At 43.0% G+C, this 25,714-nt stretch overlaps 1 protein-coding gene across 1 annotated transcript in view; it reads right to left on the reverse strand.

Annotated features, from left to right (window-relative positions):
• Positions 1-25,714, reverse strand: part of ITPR3 (inositol 1,4,5-trisphosphate receptor type 3) — a 2,403,054-nt gene that overhangs the window by 935,786 nt on the left and 1,441,554 nt on the right. Inside the window, exons 26-29 of the mRNA XM_044076491.1 lie at positions 15,515-15,670; positions 14,191-14,259; positions 13,648-13,773; positions 5,783-5,905 (exon numbers count right to left, since the gene is read on the reverse strand). Coding sequence (XP_043932426.1) covers positions 5,783-5,905; positions 13,648-13,773; positions 14,191-14,259; positions 15,515-15,670 — 474 coding nt within the window. The remainder of the gene's footprint in view (positions 1-5,782; positions 5,906-13,647; positions 13,774-14,190; positions 14,260-15,514; positions 15,671-25,714) is intronic.

A 25,714-nucleotide genomic window follows, 5' to 3' on the forward strand; every position in this document is an offset into this window, starting at 1 on the left:
GGCTGTTTAGTCTGTCAGATAATCATTCATTCTATCTGCAAATTGTTTACTGTGATCACCATATACAGCATTTGGCTAGACATTCCAGATTCTGACACACTGAAATCAGTTTGGTATATTAAGTTGTACTTCCCACATGCATTTAGTTCTGTAGAAACACACCGGGGCTAATATATTCCGGGATTATTACTACTTTATTTATTCATACATGACCCTTTCTGTCAGTCTCACACTTCCTGCAAATTCACAGTTCAGGTTGCTACTTCTAGGCTTTGTTCACATGTTAGACTAGTGGTGATTCAAACACTTTCCAACAGCCTCACTTCTGTCATGATTCAGCATTTCAACAGGGATATATCTCACATGTGACTACCTCAGATTCTGAAGCTGTACTCTTGAGACTACTGCAGGTTACACTATATTTAATTAATGGTGGGACATCTGTATTACAGCACTGTTTAATTCTATCAATTATATTTCCAGTTACACTTGCGTACTGATGAACTTGTTGCAGCCATACCTGCAGACTTTCAAATCTTGCTTGCACATTATATTACTTTTAATCAATACACTGCAGTGTTCTGATACATGCTACAGTATAATATTTATTTACAAGTACTGGGTGGGGTTACTAACCTGCACGGTGGCGCATCCGCACCAGCCCTACGGGCATGCATCTCGTGATTCATAGAGCGGACACCTGCAGCTGTAATACAAAAGAAGTAATATTGGACTACACATCTCCATGGTATCAGCTAGTTGAAATCCTTACATACATAAGTAAAATGTAACTTACTCAGTAGTGCGCGTTGGGCATATCCCGGGCCTCCTGGATCCATTCGGACAACTGGTCTTGCTTGCGTCGTTTCAAGTCCGCATGGTGGTGACGGACCTGCTCACCAGTGCGTGGAATGCCAGTAGCACTGGTCAGATCACGAGCCAACTGGTCCCATGCCTCTGCCCTATATGCTCCCCATGAGACCTGGCCCTGCATGAGTTGGGCCTCGTGATGATGGACAAGGAGCCAGACCATGTATCTGGACTCCTCAACGCCCCAACGCTGTGCTCGAAAGCAACGTCCCTCACCTACTCCACTCATTCTGACTGCAGCTCTGATCTACAATCGTTTCTGCTGTGTATTCCGCCTATGGGGCTTATATATGCCGATTTCCCGCACATTTCTCTGATTGGCCGTTTTGGAATTGTATCTACTTCACTGAAAATGCTTTATCATGCTCCATTCTGGATTTTATCCCATATATATGCTATTTCTGCATTTCTAGGTATTGCTGTCATGGCTTAGTGGTTTAGTACCTTGACTCTAGTGCATGGTATCCTGGGTTCGAATCTGGCAACTGAATTTTCCTGACAGAAATGAGTTGAGACCTGTCAATCAAACATGCCAAAAGCACTTTTAAGCACTTAAAACCAGGTCTGCGCCGTTTGCGGAGCTAACGCGATCTTGCACTGGCAGTTAGCTTGTGGGAGCGCCAAACGGTGTGCGCTGGGATAAACCTTAATTGGCTAGTGACACACATGTTCAGCTAAGCACAGCTAGTTGCAAACAGTTTCACTCTGTTAAACCGATGCCTAGCAACAGGCACGCAGTTTGCAGCTTTTTAAACACTACTCAGCTACGGGCACTCCGTCTCACAGCAGCTTAGCTATCAGTACATTTCTGACTATTTTGTTATTGTGTTACTTCAGAATATATGCTCTGTTTCATTCCATTTTACAAAAGGGAATACATTTACATGTGTACAATACTGTCAGGGGGCTTTTTAGTGCTTATTTACAAAAAAAAAAAAAAGGTTGTTGTGGGGGCTCGAACCCTGCCTGCCTACTCTTAGGCCAGCAACTCTACCGCTAAGCTATTACTTCTTGGCTTACTTTGCATATTTAGTTCTTATATCCTTTTCCACTGATTGCTAACTGTGATTGCGCTAGTAGCACACCCACGCACACGGGCGCACACAGTAGCAAACATTTACGGGGTTTAAAAAAAAAAGGTTTTAATTTAATTTTATTACATCTCTTCACTTTATACAGTGATGGTCTATCGGGGCATGTGTTGTGTAGTGTGTTTATGCACATTTCCATGGCCTCTCTCGTGGCTGTTTACTTTCAGCCATTCTAGTCTTCCGGGGGCGTGTCCGCTTGCAGGGCTAAGCCTACTGACACGCCCCCTACTCTCTTACACGGACCGTGTAAGAGTTACTAGTGTGATTCAGCATGCCTCATGCACCTCATGCATATGCATGACATGCTGACATCACACAGTTTCACTGCAGCCTCCGTGTAAGAGTTATAACTCTTACACGGAGGCTTCCTGAATCTGGCCCAAAGTCTTTAAGAAAGCCGATAGAGCAAGATCTAGGTGTATTATGCCCCATGCTGGTTGTCAGAGGCTTGCATTTCTGTTTATTACCTTGTCTTATTTTATTTAGCTCTGTTTTTTCTGCATGTCTTTTCTACTTCGGTTGTTAAGACTTCCACAGTTTATGGCTCAGTGTTCGCAACTCTGAAATGTATGCTATTTTATTTTTTAAGTCAAGATTTTATTTTTAAATTTACCGACTATATTTGTATTACTTGTCTGCATTACTTTTCAGTTCTTACAGTTATATATTTTTTATTTATTTTTATTTTTGCACTAATTGTTCATTGCTCCTGTACTGCCTTGGTTGAAGCTCTGCTTTTGCAAGTTTTGATTTATACTGGTCTTTTTACTTCCTTTCTTGACTTCTAACATTGAAAACAGGAAAATTACATATATTTGTTCAGTGATCCTATTGTGCGCCTTTTCTTCACAGCAGCTCTAGAACTGCATTTGTATGCGAAAGGCCATTCTCGGAAAATGTTACTTTGAGAAGATGAGGATGTATTTACTGAGTTTGGGATGAGCTTCCTAAGGAGTACATCTTTTCCATTGCAGGACCAAGCTTGTTGCCACTAATCCTCCTGCCCTTCCCAAGCCAAGTTCCTGGAACAGCTTTCAGCTCTGAAACTAGATCCAAGATGGCTGGGTTCAACCTCCTAGACTCATTGTTCTGTATACAGATAAATCCAACTCATGTACTACCATTAGCTGTGATGCCTCCCTGAAATGAAAAACTTCCTGAAGGGATGAAAGCATAATGAACAATGTAAAGACCACACTTTCAATACCCACGAGTTCCAATCATTATCAAACATGGCCAGTCCACTTCCTTTCACTATCACTGTTTCTTTTGTCACAGACTATTCCCTGCCCCACACACCATCACTCACTCTCCCACCCTATCCACCACCTGGCAGCACATCCTCATCGCCACCCCCTACTACTACACCTGTGCTATCTTTCCACTTTGCACCATGGAGCTCCTTTTACAATTTCATGCACCGACATCAGTATCATCCCACACTTCTCTATTTCTGTTCACAGTATACTGTAGCTCTTTAGACATGGTACATTGCACTGAATATGAATGACAACTCACAGCTCAGCCACATCCATCCCGAACCCCTAGCCAAGCACATCAGAATGTCTAGTGCTCTGTGATATTTAAAGTGCTGTTTAATGTTGATGATCTGAACAAGTATATAAACTGAACATGAAAGCACTTATCATTGTTTGTGTTTGGTATAGTTCTGTTTACTTACATTACATGTTCAACCTAAATATTTTATAAAATGATTAGAAATTAAAAAAAAAATAAGCAAACTTGAAATTGGCCACTGAAAAAAACAGGCACTGAATCAGATATCCTTGTGTTGTAGCTGAAAAGGATCCATGGACTGTTCCACTTATCAGGATAACAAAGGCAGATGAAAATAAGTGGTGTACAATCAACCATATGGTCAGCAGTCTCTCTCACCACTAATATTTGGTACTAAGGAAACATGAATAGTAGAAACAAATAAGAGGTGCTATGCTGTCTGTTTATAGAGCTTAGTCTTGAAAATGCAAAACACTGCAAAAAAAAACATTTCACATATCCATTTCACTCAGAAAAGGCACTAATAATCTAAAGAAATACTATTGTATATTATACCAAAGTACATGATACACTGTTATACCGGCATACTAAGTGAAACCAACCACATTATCTCCACTACCTATTAATTTTAAGATTCTGGAGTTTACAAAACAACAATAAAGTTAATTAACAGCACAAAGCAAAAAGTGCTTCTTTTCACTAAAAGCTGGACTGAAGATAAGGATACTGAGACATGATGTTCTCAGATTTGTAAAAGCTGGACTGGAGATAAGGATACTGAGACATGATGTTCTCAGATTTGTAAAAGCTGGACTGGAGATAAGGATACTGAGACATGATGTTCTCAGATTTGTAAAAGCTGGACTGGAGATAAGGATACTGAGACATAATGTTCTCAGATTTGTAAAAGCTGGACTGGAGATAAGGATACTGAGACATGACGTTCTCAGATTTGTAAAAGCTGGACTGGAGATAAGGATACTGAGACATGACGTTCTCAGATTTGTAAAAGCTGGACTGGAGATAAGGATACTGAGACATGATGTTCTCAGATTTGTAAAAGCTGGACTGGAGATAAGGATACTGAGACATGACGTTCTCAGATTTGTAAAAGCTGGACTGGAGATAAGGATACTGAGACATGATGTTCTCAGATTTGTAAAAGCTGGACTGGAGATAAGGATACTGAGACATGACGTTCTCAGATTTATAAAAGCTGGACTGGAGATAAGGATACTGAGACATTATGTTCTCAGATTTGTGAACCTTTACTTTAAAGGATAATGTGCTCCAAAACAGAAAAAAGTGTGTTCAGCATCTCCTGTTTCTTTTCTGCAGTATTATTGTCCCTGCCGCTGTGGCGACCCCTAACCGGGAAAAGCCGAAAGACATTACTTTTAGAAAAGTGGCTATTATTTTGTTATATGTCACACCCACACAGATGTGATTTCATTTTGTGTTTAAGTTTCTTGCTGCCCTAATATAGTTTTTTCAGAACACAGAATGTACCATAGTGAGAAGAAGATTTACGGAGGTCGTAGCTCTCCAGTGATTTGCAGTGAAAGCACTACCATTTTCCCACTTTTTTGAATATCGCCAAGTAGAAGATCAGTTTGTCTTCTGCAATCCTTTAATTTTTCTAACTGGCCTTTAACAAGGAATTCTGACATAACATTTGAATTTTAGTCTTGAACGAGTTACATATTTAACACCAGTAGTCAGACTCAAAATGTAGCTCCAAGCCCTAGTTTTTAACGTGTAAAGCTGGTAATCTGCAACTGATAATACATACAAGAAGACTGACTGCAGTCTGTATGTAGGTTTAAAACATTGTGCTAATCCTGTAGCTAGAATTAATGACTTATCTTCTTATTTTACTTGCTTAAAATCTTGGAAGTCTGAGATTTAGCTACTCTTCCCAGGCTACAAGATGTTACAGATGATGCCTCAAATAACTAAGGGAAATCAAGAAGAGATTGCACAAAAAGTAATCAATTGTCTGTGGTGAAGCTGCAGAAACAACTTTGGGCACAGAATATTGCAAATCATTACTAGATCATGTTTTCTTGTTATGTGATACTCTTACAGCTGGATTACATGGAAGGAAATGCAATCTGTGATGAAAAAATATGACACTGGGAAGATCATGTCTTTAATAGCTTCTTATCAGTACCCATCTGAAATGGATACGAGTCAAAACCAGAACATATATCCATTACCAATCCACTTAAGCACTTTAATATCATGTGTTCAACAAATGCAGTTTTGTGTTCACAAACTACTTATTAATATAAACAACTTACTCCTGGTGTCAGAAAAAGATTCATACTCTTGTGCAGCAGGGCTTGGTTCTCAGGATTTCCTGAACAGAATCTCTGCAAAAAGTTGTGTGTATACTTGAGAATTTCCATCATTTTCTTATCACTCTGAAAAGAAGAAATAGAAGAAGAATAGTAATTTACTTTAATTTAATTCAGAGGACTGCTAAGAAGAAAAGTCAAAAGCACACAGATGGAAACCAAAGAAAGACAACAATAATTTGTTGTGGTGTAGCTGATCAGTGCAACTACAGTATTATCACAAAGAAATGGGTAAACTAGGATCTAAAACTAACTCAGGACAATGATCTATGTGAAAGGCTTCCTTCCAAACATAAGGAGGTTTGTGCACATGTATACACATTTTGTTACCTATATAAACCCAAGAAAAGTACAGGTGGAATACTAAGAACAGGGATGTTCACCAACTCTGATATTAATATGGACTGCATTGCTGTGTAACTAGGAAGCCGACAGGGTCGAATCCAACAGCAGTCGCTAGCTAACTGGGGCACCAAGCACAGTCACTGACTAACAGGGGCACTGAGCACAGTCATTTACTAACAGGGCCACTGAGCACAGTCACTGACTAACAGGGGCACTGAGCACAGTCATTGACTAACAGGGGCACTGAGCACAGTTACACACTAACAGGGACACTGAGCACAGTTACTAACTAAAAGGGGCACTAAGCACAGTTACTGACTAACAGGGGCACTGAGCACAGTTAATGACTAACGGGCAGTTAGCACAGTTGCTGACTAAAAGGGCCACTGAGCACAGTCGCAGATTACCAGGGGCACTGAGCACAGTCACTGACTAACAGGGGCACTGAGCACAGTCACTGTCTAAGAGGGGCACTGAGCACAGTCACTGACTAAGAGGAGTATTGAGCACAGTCACTGACTAACAGGGACACTGAGCACAGTCACTGACTAATAGGGGCACTGAGCAAAGTTAACAACAGGGGCACTGAGCACATTTACTGACTAACAAGGCCACTGAGCACAGTCATTGACTAACAGAGGCACTGAGCACAGTCACTGACTAACAGGGGCACTAAGCGCAGTCACTCACTAATAGGGGCACTGAGTGCAGTTACTAACAGGGGCACTGAGCACAGTTACTGACTAAGAGAGGAACTGAGCACTATTATTAAAAGGGCCACTGAGCACAGTCATTGACTAACAGGGGCACTGAGCACAGTTACTGAATAACAGGGGCACTGAGCCCAGTTACTGACTAACAGGGGCACTGAGCACAGTCACTGACTAACAGGGGCACTGAGCACAGTCACTGACTAACAAGGCCACTGAGCATAGTCACTGACTAACAGGGGCACTGAGCACAGTCACTGACTAACAGGGGCAATGAGCACAGTTACTGACTAAGAGAGGAACTGAGCACAGTTACTAACAGGGGCACTGAACATGGTTACTAACTAACAGGGGCACTGATCTCAGCCACTGACTAACAGGAGCACTGAGCACAGTTACTAACAGGGGCACTGAGCACAGTTACTGACTAAGAGAGGAACTGAGCACAGTTACTAACAGGGGCACTGAACACGGTTACTAACTAACAGGGGCACTGAGCTCAGCCACTGACTAACAAGAGCACTGAGCACAGTTACTAACAGGGGCACTGAGCACAGTCACTGACTAACAGGGGCACTAAGAGCAGACACTGACAAACAGGAACACTGAGTGTAGTCATTGACTAATAGGGGCACTGAGCAAAGTCACAAACAGGGGCACTGAGCACAGTTACTGACTATCAGCAGCACTGAGCACAGTTACTAATAGGGGCACAAAGTGCAGTTACTGACTAAAGGGGCACTGAGCATAGTCACTAACAGGGGCACTGAGCACAGTCACTAACAGGGCACTGAGCACAGTCACTAACAGGGGCACGAAGCACAGTCAATAACAGGGGCACTGAGCAAAGTTACTGACTAACAGGGGCACTGAGCATAGTCACTGACTAACAGGGCCACTGAGCACAGTCACTGACTAACAGGGCCACTGAGCACAGTTACTAACAGGAGCACTGAACACAGTTACAGACTAACAGGGGCACTGAGCACAGTCACTGACTAACAGGGGAACCAAGCACAGTCCCTGACTAACAGGGGAATCAAGCACAGTTACTAACTAAGAGGGGCACTAAGCACAGCTACAAACTAACAGGGGCAGTAAGCACAGCTACTAACTAAGAGGGACACTAAGCACAGTTAATAACTAACAGGGCCACTGAGCACAGTTGCTGACTAACAGGGGCTCTGATCACAGTCAGTGACTGTGCTCATTGCCCCTGTGCTCAGTTGCTAACAGGGGCACTGAGCACAGTCACTGACTAACATGGCCACTAAGCAGAGTTACTAACTAAAAGAGCCACTGAGCACAGTTACTAAGTAACAGGGCCACTGAGCACAGTTACTAACTAACAGGGGCACTGAGCACAGTCACTGACTACCAGGGGCACTGAGCACAGTCACTGACTAACAGGGCCACTGAGCACAGTCACTGACTAACAAGGCCACTGAGCATAGTCACTGACTAACAGGGGCACTGAGCACAGTCACTGACTAACAGGGGCAATGAGCACAGTTACTGACTAAGAGAGGAACTGAGCACAGTTACTAACAGGGGCACTGAGCACATTTACTGACTAACAAGGCCACTGAGCACAGTCACTGACTAACAGAGGCACTGAGCACAGTCACTGACTAACAGGGGCACTGAGCACAGTTCCTAACAGGGGCACTGAGAACATTTACTGACTAACAAGGCCACTGAGCACAGTCACTGACTAACAAGGGCAATGAGCACAGTCACTGGCTAAAAGGGGCACTGAGCACAGTCACTGACTAAGAGAGGCACTGAGCACAGTTACTAACAGGGGTACTAAGTACAGTCATTGACTAACAGTGGCTCTGAGCACAGTCACTGACTAGCAGGGCCACTGAGCATAGTTACTAACTAATAGGGGCATTGAGCACATTTACTGACTAATAGGGGCACTGAGCACAGGTACTAGCAGGGCCAATGAGCACAGTCACTGACTAACAGGGGCACTGAGCACAGTCACTGACTAAGAGGGGCACTGAGCACAGTCACTGACTAAGAGGGGTACTGAGCACAGTCACTGACTAACAGGGGCTCTGAGCACAGTCACTGACTAACAGGGGCACTGAGCAAAGTTAACAACAGGGGCACTGAGCACAGTTACTGACTAACAAGGCCACTGAGCACAGTCATTGACTAACAGGGGCACTGAGTGCAGTCACTGACTAGCAGGGGCACTGAGTGCAGTTACTAACAGGGGCACTGAGCACAGTTACTGACTAAGAGAGGAACTGAGCACTGTTATTAAAAGGGCCACTGAGCACAGTCACTGACTAACAGGGGCACTGAGCACAGTTACTGACTAACAGGGGCACTGAGCCCAGTAACTGACTAACAGGGGCACTGAGCACAGTCACTGACTAACAGGGGCACTGAGCACAGTCACTGACTAACAGGGCCACTGAGCAAAGTTAATAACAGGGACACTGAGCACAGTTACTGACTAACAAGGCCACTGAGCACAGTCACTGACTAACAGGGGCACTGAGCACAGTCACTGACTAACAGGGGAACCAAGAACAGTCACTGACTAACAGGGCCACTGAGCTCAGCTACTGACTAACAGGGGCACGAAGCACAGTTACTGACTAACAGGGGCACTGAGCACAGTTACTGACTAAGAGAGGAACTGAGCACAGTTACTAACAGGGGCACTGAACACGGTTACTAACTAACAGGGGCACTGAGCTCAGCCACTGACTAACAGGGGCACTGAGCACAGTTACTAACAGGGGCACTGAGCACAGTCACTGACTAACAGGGGCACTGAGAGCAGACACTGACTAACAGGAGCACTGAGTGTAGTCATTGACTAATAGGGGCACTGAGCAAAGTCACAAACAGGGGCACTGAGCACAGTTACTGAATATCAGCAGCACTGAGCACAGTTACTAACAGGGGCACAAAGTGCAGTTACTGACTAACAGGTGCACTGAGCATAGTCAATAACAGGGGCACTGAGCACAGTCACTAACAGGCCACTGAGCACAGTCACTAACAGGCCACTGAGCACAGTCACTAACAGGGGCACTAAGCACAGTCACTAACAGGGGCACTGAGCACAGTCACTGACTAACAGGGGCACTGAGCACAGTCACTGACTAACAGGGCCACTGAGCACAGCCACTGACTAACAGGGGAACCAAGCACAGTCACTGACTAACAGGGGCACTGAGCACAGTCACTGACTAACAGGGCCACTGAGCACAGCCACTGACTAACAGGGGAACCAAGCACCGTCACTGACTAACAGGGACACTGAGCTCAGTCACTGACTAGCATGGCCACTAAGCACAGTTACTAATTAACAAGGACACTGAACACAGTTACTAACAGGGGCACTGAGCACAGTCACTGACTAACATGGCCATTGAGCATAGTTACTAACTAATAGGGGCACTGAGCACATTTACTGACTAATAGGGGCACTGAGCACAGTTATTAACAGGGCCACTAAGCACAGTCACTGACTAACAGGGGCACTGAGCACAGTCACTGCTTAATCGGGCCACTGAGCACAGTCACTGACTAACAAGGCCACTGACCACAGTCACTGACTAACAGGGGCACTAAGCACCGTCACCGACTAACAGAGGCACTGAGCACAGTCACTAACAGGCGCACTAAGTACAGTCATTGACTACCAGGGGCACTGAGTACAGTTACTAACTAACAGGGGTACTGAGCACAGTCACTGACTAACATGGCCACTAAGCACAGTTACTAACAAATAGGGACACTGAGCACAGTTACTAACTAACAGGGGCACTGAGCACAGTTACTAAATAATAGGGGCACTGAGCACATTTACTAACTAACAGGGGCACTGAGCACAATTACTAACAGGGCTACTGGGCACAGTCACTGACTAACAGGGGCACTGAGCACAGTCACGGAATAACAGGGGCACTGAGCACAGTCACTGACTAACAGGGGCACTGAGCAAAGTTAATAACAGGGACAATGAGCACAGTTACTGACTAACAAGGCCACTGAGCACAGTCACTGACTGACAAGGGCAGTGAGAACAGTCACTGACTAACAGGGGCACTGAGCGCAGTTACTGACTGCCAGGGGCACTGAGCACAGTCACTGACTAAGAGAGGCACTGAATACGGTTACTAACAGGGGCACTAAGTACAGTCATTGACTAACAGGGGCACTGGGCACAGATATTGACTAACAGGGGCACTGAGCACAGTCACTGACTAACAGGGCCACTGAGCCCAGTCACTGACTAACAGGGCCACTGAGCACAGTTACTAACAGGGGCACTGAGCACAGTTACAGACTAACAGGGGCATGGAGCACAGTCACTGACTAACAAGGGAACCAAGCACAGTCCCTGACTAACAGGGGCACTAAGCACAGTTACTAACTAAGAGGGGCACTAAGCACAGCTACTAACTAACAGGGGCACTAAGCACAGTTAATGACTAACAGGGCCACTGAGCACAGATGGTGACTAACAGGGGCTCTGATCACAGTCAGTGACTGTGCTCATTACCCCTGTGCTCAGTTGCTAACAGGGGCACTGAGCACAGTCATTGACTAACAAGGGCACTGAACACAGTCACTGGCTAACATGGCCACTAAGCACAGTTACTAACTAAAAGGGTCACTGAGCACAGTTACTAAGTAACAGGGCTACTGAGCACAGTTACTAACTAACAGGGGTACTGAGCACAGTCACTGAATAACAAGGGCACTGAGCACAGTCACTGACTAACAGGGCCACTGAGCACAGTCACTGACTAACAGATGAACTGAGCAGAGTCACTGACTAACAGGGGCACTGAGCAGAGTTACTAATAGGGGCACATTTACTGACTAACAAGGCCACTGAGCACAGTCACTGACTAATAATGGCAATGAGCACAGTCACTGGCTAACAGGGGCACTGAGCACAGTCACTGACTAACAGGGGCACTGAGTGCATTTACTGACTAACAGGGGCACTGAGCACAGTTACTGACTAACAGGGGCACTGAGCACAGTTACTGACTAAGAGAGGAACTGAGCAAAGTTACTCAAAGGGCCACTGAGCACAGTCACTGACTAACAGGGGCACTGAGCACAGTTACTGACTAACAGGGGAACCAAGCACATTCACTGACTAACAGGGCCACTGAGCAAAGTTAATAACAGGGGCACTGAGCACAGTTACTGACTAATAAGACCACTGAGCACAGTCACTGACTAACAGGGGCACTGAGCACAGTCACTGACTAACAGGGGCACTGAGCACAGTTACTGACTAACAGGGGAACCAAGCACATTCACTGACTAACAGGGCCACTGAGCAAAGTTAATAACAGGGGCACTGAGCACAGTTACTGACTAATAAGACCACTGAGCACAGTCACTGACTAACAGGGGCACTGAGCACAGTCACTGACTAACAGGGGCACTGAGCACAGTCACTGACTAACAGGGGCAGTGAGTGCAGTTACTGACTAGCAGGGACACTGAGCACAGTTACTGACTAAGAGAGGAACTGAGCACAGTTACTAACACGGCCACTGAGCACAGTCACTGACTAACAGGGGCACTGAGCACAGTCACTGACTAACAGGGAGACTGAGCAAAGTTAATAAAAGGGGCACTGAGCACAGTTACTGATTAACAAGGCCACTGAGCACAGTCACTGACTTACAGGGGCACTGAGCACAGTCACTGACTAACAGGGGAACCAAGAACAGTCACTGACTAACAGGGACACTGAGCTCAGTCATTGACTAATAGGGCACTGAGCACAGTTACTGACTAAGAGAGGAACTGAGCACAGTTACTAACACGGCCACTGAGCACAGTCACTGACTAACAGGGGCACTGAGCACAGTCACTGACTAACAGGGAGACTGAGCAAAGTTAATAAAAGGGGCACTGAGCACAGTTACTGATTAACAAGGCCAGTGAGCACAGTCACTGACTAACAGGGGCACTGAGCACAGTCACTGACTAACAGGGGCATTGAACACAGACACTGACTAACAGGGGCACTGAGTGTAGTCACTGACTAACAGGGGCATTGAACACAGTCACTAACAGGGGCACTGAGCACAGTTACTGACTACCAGGGGCACTGAGCACAGTTACTAACAGGGGCACTGAGCGCAGTTACTGACTAACAGGGGCACTGAGCATAGTCACTAACAGGGGCACTGAGCACAGTCACTGACTAACAGGGGCACTGCGCACAGTCACTAACAGGGGCACTGAGCACAGTCAACTAACAGGGGTAGTGAGCACAGTCACTAACAGGGGCACTAAGCGCAATTACTGACTAACAGGGGCACTGAGCACAGTCACTAACAGGGGCACTGACCACAGTCACTGGCTAACAGAGGCACTGAGCACAGTTACTAACAGGGGCACTGAGCACAGTCACTGAACCCATCTTGCTACCAGAATGGGTAAACATCATCCACTGTACATAAAACGCTGGGTGCCATAACTTTTAAATAAGTCTGTTATGGAATAAAAAGAACATGTGGTTTAGGATAAAGTACTGTGTTATTTCTGTGGAATGCAGAAAATTATGCTTAATATGAGAGAACTATGTCAAAGGAGAAATATGCCTCTTTACTGACTCATTTTAACACATGAAATGCTGAATCTATGGATAAGTCACCATTTTGCATTCATGTAAAATTTTCTAGATGCACAATGTATGGCAATATATTCATAATCTGACCCCTCAAACTCCATGATATCACTTACTTTGTTATATGGTATCTGCAGGAGATCCAACATCACCTTGTGAGCATCCATGTTCTTCAACAACCTTTGCTGCTTTTTGCGCATCTGTTCTCCACTTCCAAACATCCTGTTTAGTTTTTCTAGAATCTAAAAGCAGAAATACATACAGAACAATGGTACCTCTTACATAGCTTTAGATACAATACATGCTTAACTAGCAACTTCCTTCATGCTGCAAGAAAAATACTATATGGCCTTCTAGGGAAGTATCTCAAAGGTATGTGCAGGTCATTTCTGATATGTCGTTATGCTGACTAACTTACAAGCATAGCTGATACTAACTTTAGTCATTATTGACAGCTGAAATAAACAGTGATAGATATTTTAGCAGTATCTTCATCCCACCTTCAAACACTGATGTTAAAAGCTGTTCTCCACAGATCTCACCACATTTGAATCTGCTGTTCTTTAATAAGCTGTAAATTCCAGTTTCTGCAAATTTTCAGTGAATAAAGTGCAAACCCTTGTCCTTTAAAAGCATACCCAGAATGGCGCCATACAGACCTCTTTCACAAGCTGGTAGTTGTCACTGCTTTTTTCGTTGGATACTTTCTTCTCATCATTTGCAGCATGCTATAAAAATAAAGTACACGAGGATATTAATGGCATTAATGGGGCCAGCCAAAAAAATCAGTCCTTAGCCATGCTAGTGGACTCCCCAGTAACCCGTAATGCACCCAGAATTAGAAAGCAGCTCCTTAACTACAGTTTACTGGCTTATCAGTCTTCTGTGAAAAAGGTACCTCCAAAACGGTCACAACTACAACATTCTGATGCAAAGGAGAAATTCTATCATTTGCTGATGGTACCCAAGGGTCAGTTCTAAGAGTTCAGAAACTGGTAGGCTAACTAGAACACAGGATATGGCTGAATTACTGCTGAATGCTGGTGGTGGTAAGCCTAGCCATCAAAAGACTTCAAGACAGCTCTCAAAGGACAAAAGCATCTGTAAGAGAACTTTGTTCTGTTAAGCCTATATAGGCTTGCTTTGAAATTAAGCCTTGACAATATTTTGCTGTCTTTGGGCATTCCAATGTACCCTGACTATTACAGGTACAACATGAATGCCTTGCACCTTAGTAACTGTTTGCACATGAGAATGTTTTGGCCCAGCATGTCATGCAGTACAAACAACTCACTATGGTTGCAGTTCCTTCAATTCTAAAAGCTACAAAATGAGGCTGAATAAGCAGGCAAATGTGAAAAACCCAAATAAAATGGGCAAAAACAGTACATTCAGTGTAATGGGTAAAATGGTAAGCAACATGACCCTGTGGCAGGAAAATGAATCAAAACCACAGTCATCTGTTTCAAATTGCTGTTTTATGTATAAAGTATCCTATGAAATGATAAACCAGGTATAAGCAATAAAATAAAATAAAATGCTACATAGTACATAATGGGAACAATATAGCCATCATAGGGTAAATGTGATATTGATGAGGCAATATGCAGCTTTCATATTTCTACACAGGAAAGGTGCCCAAGTACATTAATTTAGCAATATACAGTTAAGTATATCTGTGTACAAGGTATAACATTTTCTAGAATGTAAGCTCAACTGAGCTGTACAAATAACGGATACAAGAATATCTTCATTACAGTCTGGCTCTCAGAGAGTCAGAGTAATATATGTGATACATTTCTCTTAATCTTTACCTTAACATTTAAATTATACTAACTGAAAATTAATTAATTCAGTATAAACACAAACCAAACTAAAGAAAAGGGAACAACTGGAAAAAGCTCTTAGCAGGTAGTGAGCATGTTATAACACTTGTGTGTAACACGTGCATGGCAAAGAATAATTTGGAATTAAAAGCCTTACTGTGGCCTTCCCTGCATCACCCTCTGCACTCTTCGCAGCAGTGGCTTTCTTTCCAACCCACAGTTCTGATTTCTCCACCATACTTCTGAGCCGATCCAGTTCTGACTTGATCACTTTGTAGTTCTCCACATCTTGGGATGATATCAGCAGTTGGACCTACAGAAAAAAAATACAGAAAATGGAATCTTTATATGCTGTCTAGACAGGAAAAGCATCTCTTTTTTTTCTTTCACTAAAACTACTGAAATTTGCTTTCACTGCAATTCTGTCTGTATTCAAATTATGATGTACTAATTCTGGACTTGTTTCCTTTGTATCTCCTGATTCTTATACTTTATTTGTTAACTGTTTCAAACACAATTTATTTAATTTGCAAATTCCCATGACACAGCTGTAAATATGACTTCCAAACACTTTTCTGGGGCATCTTAGCTTCACCATATACCTCTCCTTGCCCCTGTTGCCTCATATGTTGCCCCATCATCTTACCTGTAGCATGCTACATCAGCCCATTGGTGCACCCCCTTTTAAGGAAAGAAAACATTAGCATTACTGGCAGTCTCACCTCAGTCAGATAGTTAGAAGCAAGACTTGGAAGTTTATTTATTTATTTATTTATATTTGTTGACCGGGAGTGTTCTTTAGTTAGCAGGCTGTCCAATGAAAATCCACCAAAAACGGACCAGCACATACAGGATTGTAAAAATCATTTATTCCAACATAGTTCCATCGACCATTATAGCAGTGGTAGCAACCAGCGCTAATGCAAACCGGTTTCGGCTAATGCTAGCCTTTCTCAATGCACATAAAATGACTGACAAGAAAGAGAAACTCCACCATTTTGAGTCATATTTATAGTACACCTCTTAAAGGGATAAACCCCATATATTGAGATATGTTCCAAAATCAAATAGATCAAACACATTAGACAAAAACCCACATAAAGATTCCCATACAAAAAACTTTTGTAACAAAATGCATTTTTGTAACTTTTGTAACAAAATGATTTTGGAACATATCTCAATATATGGGGTTTATCCCTTTAAGAGGTGTACTATAAATATGACTCAAAATGGTGGAGTTTCTCGTTCTTGTCAGTCATTTTATGTGCATTGAGAAAGGCTAGCATTAGCCGAAACCGGTTTGCATTAGCACTGGTTGCTACCACTGCTATAATGGTCGATGGAACTATGTTGGAATAAATGATTTTTACAATCCTGTATGTGCTGGTCTGTTTTTGGTGGATTGACTACATTTTTTTGGGACCATGCACGCTGGTCTCATGTGCGTGATACCTTGGTTGGTTTGGTTGCTGTCCAATGAAAATGACATGAATTTTCTGTATGAACCTAGCCAGTCCTCTCTTCCTATGTGACTGTGTGTCACAATTAGAAAAATATTCTGTGTGTGCTTGTATTTTCATGTACACAGATGCTGCCTGGAACATGAGGTATATGTTCTTAGACCTCTAATTAATTGCAAATATTTCTGAGGTACAACAGCATTTGATAATTCTCCTATATTGTCATAACTGTCCACCTGCTCAATAAATAATTCCTCTTTCTTCTTTTTTTTCTCATATTTTATTCTTCCCAACTGCTTCAGTCTACCTTCAGCCTACCCTCAGCACTCCTCTTCGTCTTCTTCATTACAGTACATACCGTACATATTAGAAAGCTAACCTGACTTTGCAATTACTTCCAACAATGTACAGGCCTATCATATTGGTGACACTGCCTGAAATGCAATGATTGCTAAGTCTCTTTATTAACATGATTATCAATAATTGCATGCTAAACCTGGTACATCTGTAACTTGTCTATAGAACACCTGTTTGTGCCGCATATGTATGTTTCCTCATGTCTTTTTTATTGTCTTTCCCTGGCTGAATCTGAAAATAGTCCAGCTGAAGCAGTATTCTATCCCAGTTAACAAATGGAAAATAAAAACCTTCACTCTAAACCAAGCAAGTTTTGATAGTTTTAATAAAGTTCCATTCTGTCATAAAGAAAACATACTATATATACTTACAGAGCTTTATTTATGTTAACTGCAGACTTTTACAGCTTTAACTTGTGTCAAGAACACTTTTATAACTGCCTGTCTTTTATTAATGGTGCATTATTTTCAAAGAACAAGTTAACAGAATCCATTCAAAAACATTCCAGCATGTTTTTGAGCCTTTCACAACATCCTACAGTAAACCAAAAACTTTACTAAAACATTTCTTCGTCCCCGTTAGACAAAAATGAAAGCTGGATAACTCCATATTAATAAGTTTAATAACCTCACCTTGCATCTTAACAACTGCTGTCACTTCTCCATAACTACCTCTTCTATATATACTAATTAACCTCTTTTTAAATGTCTACTCTATCCAACAGACTATTTGCTATAGTCACGTATCTTGGCATTCAAATTGCTTCCTTATTACTTTCCTAAAATACTCTCAACCAACAGAATATACCTTCATACCTGCTATACCGCCTTAAGACAATACATGCTGTTCTCCATTTTTTTTTTTCCTTCCCAGAATGATTATTTCTTTTGAATACTCTTCTTTCCTGCCAGGCTACTCAATATTTTCCATCCAATTTACATTTCCTATTAAAAGTTCATTCAAGTCTAGTATACAACTGTGCATACATAATTCTTTATATTCTTTTGTTACTTTGTCATCCACCCCATTTTGTGCTCTTCTCAGGCATATTCATCTCCTCTACCTCCTATAACATCCAAACAACAACACAGGAAAGACTGGCACCTTTTATTTCTCATTTTCTGTAAACATACTCGGCAAGCTTTTCCAGGTGATAAAGCATAATAAACATCATGATAAGTCATCATACATGCTTTGTCTTTCAACAATGGGTAAGTATCAGTATTCAGTCTTCTCCTTCCACAAATTCATAGATTGTCAGTGAGACCAAAGCCACCAAGCACATACAAACACCACCAGTTATATATGGTTCAACTTAAGTCACCTTACCTTTTCATATATTCATCCTTTCACTATCTTCTCCTTCATGTTGCACCCTTCAATATCTTACAGTTATAATAATACCTAGTTTCTCTACCTTTTCACATGCTTAGTGACGCAACGTCCTCTCCTTCATGTTCCACCTTTCAATGTCCCACATCATCACTATCATTATCCAGTTTTCACTTTCATACCCTTATTTGTAACATATGGGAATTACTTGCATTCTGAATGTTCTGTAGTGAGCAAACAAAACAAATGAACATGCCAGTAATTACTTCGCAGAGGCTCTCAAAGGAAATTTACCCAAACAGCAGAGACCTCCAAGACAGAAACGCACACGACCACCGCAACATAGCACAAACCACAGGACACATAGCTCACCTCCACAGTGTGCCCCCAACCTAAGCCCCTAAGGCTAAACACCTTTCCCAATACACTAATCATAGGTGACTCAATCGTGAGGCACACAGATGTTTCACTCACTAGGTTGAATAAGGAGAAGGTAACAGTCAGCTGTCTATCAGGAGCCAAAATCCAACACATAACACACACATTCTGGTCACTCCACAACAAGAACAACTCTGTCATTGTCCATGTGGGTGTGAATGACCTGCAATGCACCTCCCTGGACTACATGAAAAGAAACATGGTGGAGCTCTAGGATTATGTGGCCCAGGCAGGTATGACATTACCCCTGAGCAGTATCCTACCATCTCCCCAACCAGAATGATACTGTAGTACAAACAAAAAGTGATTGACTTTAACAATTTAAGTTTCTGGTGTCATTCTAAGGGGGATCCAGTATCTGTCTGCTCGGGATGATATGATTAAGTAACCAGATAAAAGAAACTACAGCAAACTGTGAACGATACTGATATATCAATAAAATAATAAAAAACGAGCAACAGATAAGTTTCACTAATTTAATAAAACAAACAAAACAGTACAAAGCTTTCAGGTTTCCCCTTCATCAGTGTATACAATTGCATTTTTAAAAAAGCTTTTAAATATAAAAGACATGACACAGCCAAAGAATTACAGACAGAATACAATAAAACAATTAATTAATTAATGTAACATCATTTGTTTCCATTGTAACACTGGTTTCAGGCTTACTGTCCTATTTAGACCAGGAAGTTTTTCCGTATTCAGCTCTAAAATCCATTTTAATTCAACATTTTCTAGCTTGTTTATATCCCCTCTTCTTATACTCTAATATTGTCCTTTAATCACCCTAAACTTAAACGTATGTAAACTACCCTTATCTGTAACATGCTTGGGTAAGGCATTCGTCTCTATATTTCTCCTAATTGCAGATTTATGTTCTATGATACGTTTTTTCAATGTTCTTGAACATTTTCCTACATAAAATGCCGAACAAACTACACAGGTTGCCAGAAATGGAAACAGCAGTTCACGGACTTTGCTGGCAGCAAGTTTAGATAAAAGACAAGCCCACGATGCTGGAAAATCACACAAATCCTTTATTCTTTGAAATAAAATATCCTGTTAATGCTTTCATTTAAACAAAGTGTTAAACTTCATCATGGCCATCAGTCTGTAGTGCAATCTTGGAGTTGGTATATTTAAGTGGGGGTGGGGGGCATGCAATGTTGTAATGTCTTTTTTTTTTTTGGGAACAGTAATTTTTTTTCCCTGGGAAAAAAAAAATCGCTGTTCTGGTTGTTCGATGTCTTGTGAATTTGAACTTTTGAGTTTGATATAACAACGTTCGATCATTTTATCGTTCATTGTTATAATATAGACCCGAAAAAGTAATGTATATGAAGGAATTAAAGGGAGCCATTAGGCTTCAGACTAATCAGGAGTTAGCCAGGAGAAAGTGAAAGTTTTTTTTAATGTAACTGCAAGTAGAAAAAGTAAGAATAATATTTCATAAGGTATTTAAAAAATTAGTTAAAATTAAGCACTTAGCTGAAAAAGATGTCAAGCACTGGAAGAGTGTGCCTGCATTGGATGGCACCCAGGAGTACCCACTTCCTTACTAAGTCCTCTCTTATTCAGTCTCATACCAAACTTCTTAATTTTTCTAGCATGTCAAAGGGCCAGATGCTGGCATCCTCTCCTGCCCAGTTGGTGAATCTGGGAATATTGAGGCAATGTTACAATTGCCTCATGTACACAGACAACCCTCTCCTCCTCCCACAAAACACAAATACTTGCGAGAGATGCAGCTATTTAGCCAAACTGGAGGCTGAGCTCTCTCAACTCAGGACTGGCAAGACCAGACAGGAGGAGAAGGCAACTACACACACCACAAAACCAGCCTCATATAATGCTACCACACCACTGAATCAAACACATAAACACACAAAGACATACTCGGAGGCTCTGAGTAAAAATTTACCTAAACAGCAGAGGCCTCCAAAGCAGACACCCAAACAACTGCTACCTCAAGACACCCCCACAAGCAACACATAAACCACAAAATCAGTATGCAAAGCAGTCACAGCCCTTCAGGCCAAATACAACACAAAACATACTTGTCATAGGTGACTCCATAGTCAGACACACTGGCGTCCCACTCACCAGGCTGAACAAGGAGAGGGTCACAGTAAGCTGCCTATCAGGCGCTAGAATCCGCCACATAACACAAGCACTCGGGTCACTCCACGGCAAGTACAAATATGACACAGTCATTGTCCATGCTGGTGTGAACGACCTGAGACGTACCTCCCTGGACTACAAGAAAAGAGACATAGAGGAGCTCTCTGACTATGTAGCCCAGGCAGGTATGACCCTGACCCTGAGCAGTATCCTTCCTTCACCAACAATGATGCCACAATATAGAGACAAGATGATCAGCTTTAACAATTGGCTTAATGTCTGGTGTCATTCAAAGGGGATCCAGTGTCTGTCTGCCTGGGATGACATGCTTGACAAGCCACGCTGCTTCGCAAGGGACGGCTTGCACCTGTCACCCCTGGGATTCCGGATATTGGCTAAGGCTCTTGCCACCCCATAGTGCCTTTTTAGGCAAGGCTCAAATTCTAAACCTACCACCCTAGAAAACAAAATGGGAAGAAACTGAGGGTAATGCTGCTCAATGCCAGAAGTCTAAATCTCAAAATGCACGCACTCGAGGCCCTTCTCAGTATGGAGAACATCGATGTCTGTGCTGTAACTGAAACCTAGTTCAAGGCTCCTGAGAGCACCCCGCACTATTAGGTTTTACCTCATATCATGCGTTCCGCCCCAAAACCCGGACCACACCACAAAAGGAGGGGTGTATCCATATTCATAAAGGATACCCACACCTCCAGGTTGGTGGCAATGCACTAAGCTCGGAAACCATCCAGGTGCAACTAACCATAGGCAAAACTGCTCTACAAATTGTAGCATGCTACAGGCCACCCTCTCAAACTCAGGAACCCCACACAGCCTTCCTGAAGACACTGGAGGGTATAAATGTATCTCCAAACACCATCATATTGGGTGACTTCAACTACCCGAATATAGACTGGGAACATTACTCAAGCCCTAACTTTCTAGCCCAACGGTTCCTGGAGTTCATAAATTCAAATGCCATGGAACAGCTAGTCACTGTTCCCACGAGAGGAGAAAATATACTAGATCTCATTATCACAAACATGGGGACAAAATGCTCCACACTGGAAGTATATCCCTCATTGGTGAGATCTGATCATAAACTAATCTCACTGGAAATCCACATCCCGCCCCCACCCCAAACAAAAAAGACCACAGTGAAGAACTTCTCTAAAGCAAACTTCACACTACTCAAGACTGGTGTGGTATCCTTCAAGGCCCCTGAGCCAGTGGAAACCACAACCCAAGCTGCGGAAGCCCTTACAAATGCCTTCTATGAACACCTCCAGGACTGCATGGATCAGGCAATCCCAAATAAAGACTCTTTCCACAAAGGGCAAACGTCCAGTCTGGTGGACCCCAGCCATTAACAAACTTTACAATAAGAGGAGAAAGCTATTACATGATAGAACAAAATCCATAAAAGGGAAGTCACCCCTGATCATTATTAGCAAAAAAATACAAGCACTCATAAAATCAACTAAGGCCAATTTTGAGAGAAAAATTGCCATGGATTCAAAGGACAATCATAAGGCCTTTTTCAGCTCTGTTAGGAACCTGGGTGGAAACTCCCAGATATGCTCAGAATTAGTCCAAAATGATACAAAAATCACTGAACCCACAGACATTGCCAACATACTGGCAGACAGGTTCAGTGCAAACTTCACCCCCCTCTCCCCCCCTAAAGGAGAGATAATTATCCCAGTGGAGTGTAGCCTCCCAGACATCTCAAATGCGCAGGTGAAAGCTGCTCTCTCTAAAGCTAAAAACACAGCATCAATGGGACCGGATGGTGTCCCCGGCTGTGTGCTACATGAGCTAAATGAGGAATTAAACCTGCACATAAGGCAGCTGTTTAATCTCAGCCTTACCACAGGATACGTGCCCAAGGAGTGGCGTACGGCAACTGTGGTCCCAGTCCACAAAGGCGGTGCCTCTACGGACCCTGGTAATTACCGCCCCATAAGCTTAACAAGTCTAGTCTGCAAAGCTATGGAGAGGATCATAATGGAGCTCATAAACAAAGATATAGGGGACTTGCAGACATTGGACCCGACCCAGTTTGGCTTCGTCAAGGGCAGATCATGCCTTTTGAACTTGGTTGACTTCTTCGAAACAGTCACCAAGGCCATTGATGAGGGAAAGGCAGTACATACAGCCTACCTTGACCTTGCAAAGGCTTTCAACACAATACCCCACTCGGGTATTGTAGAAAAACTTACCAGCTTAAATGTGAACCCATATGTCACGAGATGGGTTGCAAACTGGCTTAAGGACAGAACCCACAGGGTTAGAGTTGCTGGCGCTATGTCAGACTCCAAGCCGGTCACAAGTGGTGTCCCACAGGGCTCGGTCCTTGGTCCCCTATTGTTCGGCATCTACTTCTCAGAAGTACAGGCCAACATGGGAGGACTTTGGCTGACAAAGTTTGCAGACGACTGCAAACTGGGCGCCATAGTGGAAAGTGCATCGGACACGGATATCCTTCAGAAGGGACACACGGAAACAGATAGCTGGTGCCAGAGCCATGGCCTGAAGTTAAACACCAAAAAATGTATAGTCATACCCTTCGGGAAAAACAAGGTAACCCCAAGCTACCATATAGGTGTCAATCCACTAAGCACAGAAGAGGTTATCAGGGACCTGGGTACCCAGGTTGACAGTGGCCTTTCTTTTGACACTCACGTTGCTAAAGTGGTTAGAAAGACCTTCTACATTGCCCACCTGATCATGAAGGGATTCACATCCAGATCTAGTGAGGTCATTGTTCCCGTGTACTCTTCACTTATCAGACCAATGATCGAGTACAATGCCCCATTCGGGATGTATCTCACCCGACATCTGCAGCAATTGGAGAGACCCCAAAAGTTCCTCACCAAAAGGATAAAGGGACTCCAAAATCTGTCATATGCTGCCAGATTGAAGAAACTCCAGCTCTATTCAGTTGCATACCGTCTGCTCAGAGGTGACATGTGCCTGACATACAGGGCCATGTCCAACCCGGAATTAATGGACATGCTCCACCTCAAAAAATCCAAATCCACCAAAACCACTAGAGCAAGCGACTTAAACCTTAGCACGGATATAAATAGGACGTGCTGGAGGGATAGATTTATCACTCAGAGACTCCCTATGCTGTGGAATAAAATCCCGGTCCATGTGAGGCAGAGCACCTCGCTGGCTCTGTTCAAAAGAAATCTTGACCTGTGGATGGGAGATCGTAGGTTTACCCCGGGAATCATCTCTGTGTCACTGCTGGACAGAGGCACAACAAACTAATGGGCACAGTATTTTTTCATATAAGGGGTGGCGTAAGCCACAAAACTTTGGGCTAGGCTTATAAATGCCTTAGGGCAGATAGCCTAGTATAAACCTATGAACCTATGAACCAAATAAGACCTAAGGGACTCTAAGAAAACAGGTGCATTATGGGAAAGGGGGAGCTGAAACTCTGAAGTGAGCTTGTAGCGGTAAACTTACCTGCTTGGATCTGCCACAAGGGCTGATTACCAATCAGTCAAGATGAATGGAGGGGACAATATAGGATCATCTTTGAAAAGTATATCAAAATGGAAGCACTGTCCATTTTGCTGCTTAAAGCCTCAACGTATCTCTGTTTCTTTTTTCAGATGAAGACGTATCTCCTGCAGGCCAATTAAAGAATTTGGCCATACAGTTTAAGGTTTCCAAAAAGGAAATCTCTAATGTGTGGATAGACAGGAAGAAATTTTCCTGTTTGAATATTAAGGGAAAAGAGACTATAGCCATCACAAAAAGAATCATCGACCTCAGTAGATGACGGAAGGGATGGCGATCTTTTCCTTTTTTCCCTCTCTTGAACCCTTTCAGTAGCCTACAAAGATTTATGTGCGACTATTCTACCATCAGCCCAAGGAAGGTACTGACTCAGGTACCAAATAAGGTCATGTACTTCTTTCTAAAAGCTTTTTTCTGCAGTATATCAAAATACTATCTGGTTAAGATTTTATAGTCAAATAAAGACTCCAGAAAATCTAAGGATGGCTTAGCCACTCTGGTAGCATACAGAGACAAAGTCCTGACTAAAGCCCAGTCGACCAGTGTTCAATTACGGACTTGGGTGAGTGATGGACTGGCAGGGAAAATAAGGGTTCCATCCTATGGAGGAGATGACATGTGGGTGGGGCACAAAGAGCAAAAGGAGTTTCCTGGCAGGGACTGGGTAGCCAATTGCAAAGTGCTTGACTGAAGGAGTTGGGCAGCTTGCTGACATAGCACCATGCAGAAGTGTGGAGGTGAGGTGGAGCAGTATGCCCACTGTACATTCCTGATGGTCAGCTGCAACTCACACATCAGGGGGAAACAAAGTAGGATAAAAAAGAAGAAAAAAATCTCAGCTGGCGATAGACAGCACTGACCCCCAGGATACCCTTAGCATCCATGCTGGCCATGGAATCAATTTAAGTAATTGACCATGTAGATATGAGTGACCAGTAGACTCAGTATGGACATGGGGCACTAGGACAGCTGTCAGGATAAAGCCACAGAGGACTGAAAAAAATAAGAAAAACATCTACAGCTGGCTTAGGTGTTAAGACAGAGGGCCTAAGCTAAGAGGTTATCAGGGACATATTAGGCTCCTCTACAAAGAAAACATTTGGCCCTACCAA

The sequence above is a fragment of the Protopterus annectens genome, chromosome 7.part0 (assembly GCF_019279795.1).
Source record: "Protopterus annectens isolate FY-2018-M chromosome 7.part0, PAN1.0, whole genome shotgun sequence".
In the NCBI taxonomy this organism is placed as follows: domain Eukaryota; kingdom Metazoa; phylum Chordata; order Ceratodontiformes; family Protopteridae; genus Protopterus; species Protopterus annectens.